Source organism: Phycodurus eques, chromosome 6, assembly GCF_024500275.1.
Source record: "Phycodurus eques isolate BA_2022a chromosome 6, UOR_Pequ_1.1, whole genome shotgun sequence".
In the NCBI taxonomy this organism is placed as follows: Eukaryota; Metazoa; Chordata; class Actinopteri; order Syngnathiformes; family Syngnathidae; genus Phycodurus; species Phycodurus eques.
Window position 1 is genome coordinate 15,479,360 of NC_084530.1, and position 12,825 is coordinate 15,492,184.

The following is a 12,825-nucleotide window of genomic DNA, read 5'->3' on the forward strand; positions in this document are numbered from 1 at the left end:
GACTCCATCTGGCAGCAATATACAAAGGACGTGCAAGTTAGCTTTAGCTGCCTGAATGTTGGAGCAGTGACACAAATCATAGGGCAAGAACTCAGGACACATGCACCAAAATCTCTCGGGTTCTGTAATACTATAGGCTCTATAGTCACAGCTGGCGCTTATATTCCTATTGGTTAATCTTCAAACGTGGCCATAAATTGTGGTAAAGGTACAAATGGTCCAAACTATTTTCCAACAACTCTTAATGATGTAAAGCTGTTAAGTGTAGTGCTGTTACTGTCAATTACTAGGTTTTCCGCATCAATTAATTAGATCAATTAGAGACTTAAATTTTCTTCATGCAATCTTTCGATAATACACATTTAGGTTAATTATATTTTTGTTTTCTGTTCACGGTGAACCGGATCCATATTTTGCTGCGATCATGTTTGTTTCCAAAATGCCAAATATTCAATACTGCGAACAGCAATGACTCCTAAAGTCAGTCAGTATCTTTTCTTGCTATCAAATTCTCAAAATCTTGGTGTGACACTAAATTAAAACTGCGTGAGGAAAAAAAAATATTCGTAGCACAACAGTAGCGTGTTGCTTCAAAATGGAGAGGTTTAGAGGTGCTTATTATTCATACATTGAATATATTGACAATCATACTATACTGTACTAGAGTGTGCCATTATCGTGTTGATACTGTAGTATTCTTTCATCCATCCATTTTCTTATGCTTATCCGAGGTTGGGTCATAGGAGCATTAGCTTTAATAGGGAAGCCCAGATTTCCTTCTCCCCAGCCACTTCAACCAGCTCTTCCGGGGGGGATCCCAAGGCGTTCCCAGGCCAACCGGGAGACATAATCTCTCCAGCGTGTCCTGAATCGTCCCTGGTGTCTCCTCCCGTGCGCGGAACACCTCACGAGGGAGGCGTCCGGGAGACATCCTAATCAGATGCTCTAGCCACCTCATTTCACTCCTCTCAATGTGGAGGAGCAGCAGCTCTACGCTGAGCCCCTCCCGGAAGGCCGAGCTTCTCACCCTATCGCTAAGGGAGAGCCCGGACACCCTGCGGAGGAAACTCATTTCGGCCGCTTGTATCCGTGATCTTTTTCTTTCGGTCACGACTCACAGCTCGTGACCATAGGTGAGTGTAGGAACGTAGATCGACCGGTAAATTGAGAGCTTTGCCTTTCGGCTTAGTTCCTTCTTCACCACAACAGACCGATACAAAGTCTGCATCACTGCAGATGCTGCACCAATCCGCCTGGCGATCTCCCGTTGCATTTTTCCCTCACTCGTGAATAAGACCCAAGATACAAGAACTCCTCCACTTGGGGGAGGATCTCATCCCCGACCCGGAAGGGGCACTCCACCCTTTTCTTACTGAGGACCATGGTCTCAGATTTGAGGTGCTGATTTTCATCCCAACCACTTCACACTCAGCTGCAAACCGCTCCAGTCAGAGTTGGAGATCACGGCTTGATGAAGCCAACAGAACCACATCGTCTACAAAAAGCAGAAATGCAATACTGAGGCCCCACACTTGACACTCTCTACCCCTAGAGATCCTGTACATAAAAGTTATGAACAGGATCGGTGCCAAAGGACAGCCTTGGCAGAGTCCAACCCTCACTGGAAATGAATCAGACTTACTGTTTGCAATGCGAACCAAACTCTGACACCGGTCGTACTAGGACCGAACAGCCCATATCACTGGGTTCGGTACCCCATACTCCTGCACCCCCCACAGGACTCCCCGAGGGACACGGTCGAACGGTCCACAAAACACAAGACTGGTTGGGCGTACTCCCATGCACCCTCGAGGACCCTACCGAGGGTGTAGAGCTGGTGAACTGTTCCACAGCCAGGACGAAAACCACACTGCTCCTCCTGTATCCGAGATTCGACTTCCCGACAGACCCTCCTCCCCAGCACCCCTGACTAGACCTTACCAGGTTACGCTTTCGGGCAGCACGCCCGGCCACCAGGAGCTCGCTTTCGAGCCCCACCTCCAGGCCTAGCTCCAAATGGGGCCCCCGGTGACCCACGTCCGGGCGAGGGAAAACAAGACCCAATCTTTGTCGTCATCATAAGGGGTCCTTGAGCCGTACTTTGTCTGGTCCCTCACCTAGGAGCTGTTTGGCATAACGCCCCTGACAACTTAGCTCGTAGGATCATTGGGACACACAAATCCCCCCACCATGATAAGGTGACAGCTCAAGGAGGGGCTGTAGTATTAGCAGTTTAGCAAAAAGACTTTTGGTAAAGAAAGGCTTCTACCCTTGCCTCTCTGGATTCATTTGTTTTAGTTACTTGACTAATCTTGATCCAACAGCAGATTAATTTAAAAGCCTGCATTAACTGAAATAGCTCTTTCTTGAACTGGAACTTTTCTTTTTTCTGATAGCAATCTGTCACTCCTACCTTCTTCACTGAGGTTGAGGTTCTGTAGGCTTTTGTTCAGGTTGCGGGCAGTGGTAACTGCACGAATGTTGGTGTAGGAGTTAACAGATCGGAGACGTGGGATGGCTGGGCTGTCCCTTACTGGAGTCAAGTTACCAGGCTCTGGAAGGAAATACATGTGAATAAAAAAACAAGGTAGACATTTTTTTCTGTTTATAGACAACCAATACTTAAATGTATTAATAGACATAACATATGACAACAACATAGTGTGAACATTTGAATGTAAGTTAGGCAAGTTTCTCTTTAAGTTACATATTCCAACTTTGTTGTAATTAGTGTTGAGGTCTAGAAAAATTTGCTCCCAAACCCCTTGTTGTTCTCTTTAAACCCTAATGCTATTGTGGAAAGAGCATCCAAAACCTAGTAAAATGGCCTGAGACTACAAATACCTTGCCATATATTGTGGGATATTAGTTAAAGTTTTGTAAATGAGCAAAACCAACTTACATATCTTTAAAACGAAAATTAGAATATTGCCATTTGACCTCAGCTACCATCAACATTTTATGGAAGATCTATAAGAAAAAAATATATATAAATAAAAAAACAGGTTCTGCCTATAAATGCAGTACAGGATCGAGGAAGGTTGGAAGAAGAATCTTTCCCTGAAGAGTGCTGACATAAGACATTCTCAGAGGGGGTGGATATAACAGAGTGGTCAATTACCTTAATATGGTGTTAGATGAGTAATTTTGCTTTGTTAGCTGTTATTGTACACCCTAACCCAAACATTAGGGAGAATGCTAAATGAGATGAGAGAAGCATCTTCTTTTTGCAAGGTTAGTCATGCTGCTGGACTTTGTGATTGGACTAAAGATGCATTAAATGTTATGAACTTTCTCCTACAACTGGCTCCTCGAAGAGGAGGAACTATTAAATGGAGTAATGATTGTTACCACATACCTAATGATTGTTACCACATACCTGTTCATACCATGGCATGAACAGGTATGCTACTTTGTACACTTGCTTTACACTCCACTGACTTTAATTTTTCAACAGGAGTACAGGCTCACTGTCTGCCTTGAAAACTAGAATCAAACTGTGTCACATCAAGAAAATCTGAAGGATGCGGGGGCCTCTCCGGCATTCTTCATCATTTGTCTCCTGAACACGCTAAAACCAATGAATCAGCATGTGCTAAGCAATTATGTATTAATTATCTATACACTGAAAACCACAGCAATAAGACCAACTGAACATCTACCCGTAATTCTGTTACCCAAAAGCTGTATGAACAATTTTGCCCTTATAAAGATGATGCTCGGTTTTGTTTGAAACAGTCAGAGGGGGATTCATTTAACACTATTTGTATTACTGTAGTTTGCAATGGTTTGAGTATCATACAGATAGCTATATGAGGCACCAAATACCCGGAAAGGTTCTTTGGATGACTCAGAACTGTTGTACACTACTGTAAACTCCAACCACAATAATAAACTGTTAACGTAAGAGTGTTAGTCAAAATTCAGCATTATTATCTGTGTAAAGGCATTATTTTTTTTCTCCTGCTGTTTGCAGTTCGGTGTATATTACATACTTGTTTTCATTAATATATAATTAATATAATCTTATTATTAGCTTTAGGTCTATAGTACAATGCAGTCCTGCACCGCATCAACCAACAATTAGAATAAGCATATAAACAAGTTAACATCACTCTGACAAGACAAGTCCAAACATAAAACAACATTATCTTGATAACACAACGATGGCACATTTCTTATACAGCTCTTGTATTGGATCGCACTTAATTGCACCGAATATTGTGGATGGTTATAGAACAAAACGCTTTGGAAAGTTCTAAAAAGAACAGCAGCCCTACCCTAAATTGAGAATGGTTCCAGTCGAAGAGAAAACCAAAGCTTATTACCATAAACTTGCACGGGCACCCATGAATGCCAAAATGTAATGTCACTGTCATTGTCAGTTCCACTGGGAGTTGCACATAAAACGAATATAGCCAATCACTCTTGGACTGTGCCAAAAATGGACTTGAACGGTGTTACTGGTACCTGAAGTGTTGGCTGGTGACGGCACTGTATAATTTTTCTCCTCCTCTATGAACTGAAGGGCAACAGTACAGAAGTTGCTTTCATATTGGACCACCAGGTGACTCAATGCTACAACCAACTCCTGCAAACATAAAAATACAATACATAAATGCATAGATCACTTAACACTTGAGACTATGTGAGTCCCAGGATGCACGTCATGGAAACAATGAGTCCCAGCCCTGGAGCAATGTGTCCCTGCAACTTATCGTCACAGAATACAAATACAGTAATCCTCTGCTACATTGCAGTTCTTGCTTCACGGTTCCGCTATATTGCAGATCTTAATTGTGTGAATGCAGAAAGCATTCAAACTATGTTATTCCTATACTTTATTTTTATTATTCTTATTATTATTCCGCAGTTTTTTCGATGTGTATCTCCTTCCGCATTTTTCATCCGATTCACACCGTTCCAACTTCAACGTGTTCCAAAAATTCACGCAATGCGGGCTCGTATTTATCAAAGGGAAATATTACCCACAATTCCACATTTTACACCCAAATATTTCCCATTCATTCCCAACGAGACTTTCAACAATAATATATTTTCAAAAAAACTTTCAAGATAAACGACAGTATCATTGATGTTTTGGAGTATAATAAAGACGTTTACACATAGTATAAATTCTCCCCTCATAATCAAACATACTGTATGAGCACAACTGTGTAATGTTCTCTAATTCACTAAATACAAGTAGGGCTGCATTTCACAATAAGAGCAAGTAAATAAAAGCAAAGGTTATGTGTTCAAATAAAGTGCTGAACTTATGAAAAATAAAGTTTGAGTTTCCCCTTTTCTGTTTGGCATCTTGAAACAACAGTAAAGTCTCAAACAATTTTACATAGCTTAATTTAATAAATCTTAACTTGAATCGTTTTAGAGGTTATGTTTGTTCAAAACCTTTTTTTTTTTTTTTTGGTTCATAATGGCGTTTCACATATTATATGCACTTTTAAGGAGACCTTCCAGTGGGAACATCCCACTGAACAGCCTTTGTACATCTGCACTTAAACAGCTAGCAATTTGTAACAATACATTAGGTTCATGGCTTTACATTTATGAGCTTAAACCACCTGACTAGGAAGACAAATATTCTTTGTACTACTACAAGTTTTGGAAGTGTTCAATTTGTTCAAACTAGAATGAAGAAACCTCGAGAGAGAAAAATGTCCTTATTTCCTTCACCAAAACCCTCTTCTGTTTGGGTGCATGATGATGATTCATTTTACTCTTATTCCTCTCTGTCCACATTTGCCAGGTTTTTCACTTACTTGACTCAAAGTTTTGCCACTTACAGATCATCAGATTGGCCATATCTCACACAGTGACTACACTGAACAGAAAATGCGTGCCTTGCGTTCGACACCGTTGGATTAGTAGATCATCTTCTACATCTATTTGCGTGCGCAATCTTGTTTGCACACAAAAACCTTTAGTGAATCAGTCCTTTACAGTTAAAAGAAACAATTCCATGTTAGCTCAGCTTTTTCTTTAATAATATGACAGTACAGTAATTACAGTATTATTTAATGACAAAATTAGAAAATTACAATATGGAACCTTTGCAATGTCTGCAGTAACTTTATAAAACTTGAAGTTTGACAAAAGAAGAAGAAGAAAATACCCCTTGAGTTACGTGACATTTTCCAATGTCAATTCTCTTACCAATTTAGATTAGGCTTTTTAGAATTATTTCAGAGCTCTTTGATATATTACTATTGTGTGTCAATATTATCACATTATTATTAGGTTAAGTAGGATATCTCTTAGTGGTGATATAGGTGTTTGAGGTATGTATCCATGCTCCTGTATGTATGATTTAGGGATTAAAATATACTGTATTATTTCAAGGTCAAGTAAGACTATATGAAATATATATTAACCATTTTAAATCAGATGCATTCAGATTATGTGTGTTTGTGCGTGCATGTAGAGTGACCTTGCGGACTACAGGGCTGCCATCATTGATGAGTTGGGCAAGCATCATTGCCACATTGTGGTCGATGGTGGTCGAGTGGTCCGTCCTCTCAGCTGAGTTTCCCACAAAGGTACCAAGAGCAAAGACAGCCGCGCACCTCACCTGGAGCAACACAATTATTGATTCACAGCCTTCAACTCACACTCTCTTTGATTAGCTTTGCATCAGTGCCTCTGTAATCTGTTGTGTTAACATGTGAAGCACCAAGTCAAAGCCTTTTAGGCAATGGTTGAGCCCATTGCACTGAAAACCAAAATATTTATCATCTAGGCTTACTTATTTTTTTTTTTGCAAAGTTTTACAAGTGAATTATAGTAGTTGTACTTTATTTTGGTTATATCACTATAAAAAATGGTGGAGAATAACATTTGTGTGTGCCACTTTTAATGAATGAACCTAATTACTTCATCTGCTTTATTGAAAGATTTATCTAAATTTACTGTGCTGTGGATGGCATTTGCTGGGAATGAGGTTACAGACTGAGAAAAATTACATCACAAAAGTTAATTATTTGACAATATTGTTTGTTATGGTGACAACAAGTCTCATGATGCATCATTAGCTGCTTTTTTTAATTAATTATGGGAATTGTTAAGTGATGATGTAGCCACAAATGTTTTTTTTTTTTTAAATTAAATTCTATACATCTGTAAAAAAAAAAATAATAATAAGCAAACAACATGAACACAGAACAGAATTCTACTCAATTCTAATTAATTTGAGAATTGATTGTCACTTCATATTTAAACATATCTCACAGAACTACACTAAAAGGCTCTAGTAAAGTACTATAACTTCATTTTGCACTGTATAAATAAACTTGGAATCGTTTAGATAGTGTAACATTCAGTGTCACATTATTACATACTGTGAAATTTGAGATAAAATGTTTTAATGTAATCTTCATAAATCCTTTGAGTTCATTACACCTTATAGAAATGTGCTTAAGACAAGTGAGGAGTGCTTGCAATACTTTGAGGTCTCTGGTCAGGGCAGTTATCAGTGCACAGGGGCTGAAGCTATTGCTTGAAACAGCTGCATGCAAGTTGCTCTGTGCATGCTTGTTTAAGCAAAGGTACAAGTGTCGAGGTGAATTTCAGGGCACACTTTTTCTTGCTGACCCTCTGCTGTAGCCAAAATAATGACCTCCCAAAGTGCCTAAAACCTGCTAGAAATTACAAATTGTTTTTTTTCTCCTTCTCTGACTCACCAAGTCTTACATCTACATTGTAAGAAAAGGGTAGAGCTGTTGGAACAAAAGCATTTCATGAATACCTATTGTACATATGTAGGTTCAAGTCTGAAACGTTCATCTTATTTTGAAGGCCATATTCTATTTGTGGCAGGATCATTATTCTATTCTATTATATCCTCTATTCTATTCTACACTTTTTGGGGTAAGTGTATATAAAATAAATGAATAGTTATCGTAATTTCTCATGTATAATGCGCATTTCCCCCCCAAAAATTGTCAAACATCAATAGTGCGCATTATACATAGGTATAGGGGAAAATGAAAAAGCTGTCACATTTTATAAATGTATGCTGCCAACTAGAGGTTATGAAAAAGCTGTACACTTTCATTTCAATGTCACCGCCACCTAGAGGTTATGAAAAAGGTGTAGCCTACACTTTCATTCCAATATGGCAGGGGTACGTATGACTGCATATACTGTATGTACAGTAGTGCTCATAAGTTTACATACCCTTGTAGAATTTGTGAAATATATATATATATATTTATATTTTTATTTTATTTTATTTTTTATTTTAAATATGACTGAAGAACAACCATCATTAAGTTCTTTATGGTTATGTTTTGTTTAATGATAATGCTTTTCTGAATGCTTGACAGTTTAATTTGAAACACATTAAAATAAAATTCAATGTGTTTCGCCTAGCCCTTTATGTTTTGTTTAAAGAATAGCATCCATCTGACAAATTCTGCCTGGGTAATCAAACATATGAGCACAACTGTGTGTTTTCTCATTTACTAAATAAAAGTAAGGCTGTGAATTTCAAAATAAGAGCAAGTAAATAAAATGTTTACATAGTTCAAATAAAGTTCTTAACTTCAAAATAATTCTTTGAAAAAATACTGAATGTTTTGATCATATGGGTAGAAGCAAAATCATGCATTGTAAAAATGCATTATACATAGGTCTACTGGTTTTCCAGAACTTTGAGGTCTACTTTGGGGTTGTGCATTATACATGGATGCGCATTACACACGAGAAATTACAGTAATTGTAAATAGTTAACTGAAAAATTAATCAATGAAATTCAGGATTTTTTTTGTGGTCCAACAAAATTGTTAAATAAACTAATAAAACTGGCATGGACAAAAAAAATGATGGTACCTCTTAAATGACTTCAAACCAAAATGTTTTCAATCTGTAGACGGGTCGACAAAAATAAAGATATTGGCCTCACTGTTCTAATACTTTTTGAGGAGAGTGTGGATATATAGACATTTTTATGCACATATGTCATAAATATTTGTATATATTGTATCAAAAAAAAAAAAGCTCTGTTTTAGACCAGACTTTTTGTGATTGACGCTAAGGAGATGATTGTCATGTAACACTCATGTAACACTCCATCAAGGTCGCTACTCGCTACAATATATGAGTATAAATTTTTTAAGATATTTAAAAAAAAAACAAAAAAAAAACCTGCAGTTGTGTTACGTGGATGGTTGGAAGACTTTTTTAAGATCCAACTGTCTGTGAGACCCGTAAGGCATCTATGACTTGTGATTGGATGGGTGAGTCAGACGGTGGGGCCAGTGGAAGGAGGAGGCAGATTGTGAGTGTGCGTCTGTCTGTGGGATGAAGGCTACCAGTTGACAGAAACGCTAGTTGGATGTTTTCTTTGGCGACATTAACTGTCGACCACTTTCAGGAGAGCGTTTGGTGAGTTTGCTAAAAGCTGATGAGAGGATTTAAGGCTGCTTGTCAGGTAGCGTAAGAAGGTGCTTCTTCAGATTGGCATGCATCAAACTTGTGCTATTGTTATATTTGAGGATATATTTAGCAAGTGATCGTGCGACTGATCTCATTTTTAAACATCAGTGTTGTTGCCAAAACAAGTGATTGGCCATTTGTTGATCTCAAGCTATTACCGTCATTCTGGGTGGTCAAGTCGACGCTTCTACTAGTCAGTTCATCACCTACTCAGATTATGGTGATGTGCCCCAAATTTATTTTTTTTTTTTTTTAAATCAACCAAATGGAAATAGTACTTTTAAGTCCTAATGTTTTCAAATTTCTCATTTCCAACTTCTGATACAGTTTCAAATGTGTGAGTGTACCAGCACCAACCTCTCACCTCAGGGATTGGATCCGACAACAAGATATACAGCTTCTCGTGTGCACTATCACGAACTCCACACCAGCGGGCCGGGTCAAAGTTCTGCCAGATGCGACCCAGGCATATGGCTACCCACTGGCGAAGCAGTGGGTGGGGGTCTGAAAGCTGCTCTAGGCAGTTTGCTATTAGGTTACCCTGCAAACAGGCCTCCTGGGGAAAGCAGAGAGAAGAATACAGACTGATTAGCGTATGAGACATTCACTGGCTTGGTGAATCCTAAACAGCACACAGAATTCCAAGCTTGGACTATTTCAACTGAATAGTCAGCAAGTCAACACTCACTTACAGACTCACACTGTCTCATGGACAAAAGGTTTATGAGCTTTGCACCAATAGCAATTATTCACTTGAACCAAGCAGAACCTTTTCTTGGCGAACAAAAGCTAATTAGTGCCTGGCAATGCAAGGCCATCTGAAGTCAGACGGGAAAGACGAAAACTCCCCCCCGAAAAAAAAAAATCCTTTAAAAAAAGTCCCTCCTTTCTGTCCTGTTTCTTTGTCTTCTTTCATAAACTATGACGGATGCAGCTCACAGGGTGGAATTAATGGCTTCCCTTAATTTATGTACACAACATTAATAATTACTGCTCTGTTCTGCATGCCCTTTTCCGATGAAAACTAGAAAATTTTGCTTTAGAGTCATCATTCATCCTCATGTTTGTCTTGACTGATTGATTGATATTGGAAATCTCCTATTTCCTGTGTAGATGTTTAATAAAGTTCTCCTTCTAGATTGAACATGTCAGCTCAAAACGATACAACATACATATCACATCCATGAAAGGCCTAAGTAGGTGTGCATCCGTTCCACTAAGTAAAGCCTTCAGTGCCACTTGACAGAAGACTGAAGAAAATTAATAATAGTAACATTTTGAGCCATTTTCTCAAACTTAGCCCCTTGCACCCCCTTCCACGTTTCATATAATTTGTGCATTGTTCTATCATTGTGCATCCCAGCTAGATATTTAGGAGTTATCAGTGACGTTGTCAATGGCGACACTGCGGTTGTGAGCACAGTTGTTGAAAATAAGAAGGATGAATAATGGTGCTCTGAAGCGGGCAGAGTCTCGGTGTTATGCTGGAGATCATCTATTATTTACAGGCCCGGGAGAGAGGTAAGGGCATTGAATACACAGGAATATGGAGGAAAATTGGTGTTTCTTAGCATGTGCTCACAGCCTCTGATTTGTCACATTTATACAGAGTTCTCACAGACAAGTTTTGCAAGTTGATGAAAGAAAAAGTCACCAGGGAGATAAATGATTAAAATAACATTCCCAAGTAGACAGAAAAAAACAACTGCAGAAAGAAGAAAACGGACAGCAAATGGGTTTAATGGTGGGATATTTGTGACCTAGTATGTGGGTCTGAGTTCCTTGTGGAAAGGAAGAACTACATCATCTCAGCATTGTCTTCTTTGTTGTTTCATCTCTGAGACAAAATAGTGGCTATATGGCTAATAGCCTGGCTGCTGTCAATGTATTCTTATGAGTTAGATGATGATGAGACACAATGTTAAGAACTACATTTCATTCATTGGGGCTTTACACCAACTTTTCCACTGGTAGCACTGGTGCAACCGACCATGCACGTTGATGAAGTCTTACGTAATTGGCATATTGTAGTTTCGTATGACTATTGACAGTGACTCGTGTTATGATATCTGCAAAACATTTTACTGTGAATATGAAGTTTGTCTGCAACAAGCAGTGGCTGACTAAACCGGTAATTCCTTTTATATAATTTTAAAAGAAGACATAACGAAAACATTTTCAAATAAATGCAAAGGATAACAGTCATGCCTATGTTTACACATTTTCTATATTTTACCTTTTCATGAACAATGTACTTAAATTAACTTAACAGTAGCATAACTTCAACTTCATATCAACATTGCTTCACCCCCTGCAATTCAACTTAGAGTGGCCAGCTCTTATAGTGGGGCCTCCTCCTAAACCCCAGACCCCAGGAGAACCACAGCTTAACATCCTGCTTGCCTTAAGGCCTTTTCACACTGCACTTGGCAACTGACTTTCCCGTTCACCGTGCGTGTGCGGACCCTCAGCGTCACGTCAATGTAGAGGGCGTTGATGCTCAGTGTTGTGTCATCGGATAGAAAAATTTTCTATTCAGGAACTTTGAGGCAGTGACGTCAAAAAGCTCCTCCGATGGGAGCGGGGCTGGCAGAGTTGTACTGTAAACGGCAAGGGGGAAATAGGGGAAAGCATAATTGCAGTGTCCCACTATCATGAAATTTGGGCTAATAGAAAAACGATATAGCGGGAAGTCTCTGCGGGAGGTTTTCAAACTCCCTTTTAAAGCTCCCGGCTCAGTTTGAAATACACCTCAAAGCGCTCTTCCTGGAATTAGAAAGCTTACGACCGAACTTAAACTTCGAAATGCTGCCGTGAAATTAGTATGGGATATTCCAATTACCTTTTTTTTTTTTTTTGCTTCTGCGTCACTTCCTCCTCCTCCTTAAAATAAGCATAAGTTTGGGCTTTTAGGGCTGCACCCCCGTTGCCGTAGTCGTCCTTTCACACTGAGAAAGTGCACTATGAAAAGGCCTTGTCTGTTTTTATCTATGTGAAGCACTTTGGGGTGCGTTCCTTGTGTATAAAAAGTGCTATACAAATAAAATTAGATTATGAGTAGATCTACTGGAATTCCAATCCAACATTACAGCAAACAACAAGCACAGGAGTACTGTTTTTATCGCTTTCGCGAGGTTGCCAATTGGATTATAAATGCACATGCCAGTGTGTCAATCGACAGGGATGGGTGAACCAATGCGCATGTGTGAAACGTGTGCCGACGTAAACCGAGATGTAGCATGAATGGAACCGCGTGGGCATCTGCGCTCCGAGTGGAGTCCAAAGTGGTCTGCCTATGCAAAACGCGGAAACTATGAAAACATGAAAAAGAGGGTGACTTGAACCACAATATCTAATATAGTGTCTGTG

General features: G+C 39.2%; 1 protein-coding gene across 3 annotated transcripts in view; it reads right to left on the reverse strand.

The window, feature by feature from the left end:
* Positions 1-12,825, reverse strand: part of rptor (regulatory associated protein of MTOR, complex 1) — a 152,831-nt gene that overhangs the window by 53,912 nt on the left and 86,094 nt on the right. For all 3 annotated transcript variants that reach the window (XM_061680157.1, XM_061680158.1, XM_061680156.1), the window contains exons 17-20: positions 9,821-10,012; positions 6,452-6,592; positions 4,471-4,591; positions 2,414-2,554 (exon numbers count right to left, since the gene is read on the reverse strand). In XM_061680157.1, the coding sequence (XP_061536141.1) occupies positions 2,414-2,554; positions 4,471-4,591; positions 6,452-6,592; positions 9,821-10,012 (595 nt within the window). The remainder of the gene's footprint in view (positions 1-2,413; positions 2,555-4,470; positions 4,592-6,451; positions 6,593-9,820; positions 10,013-12,825) is intronic.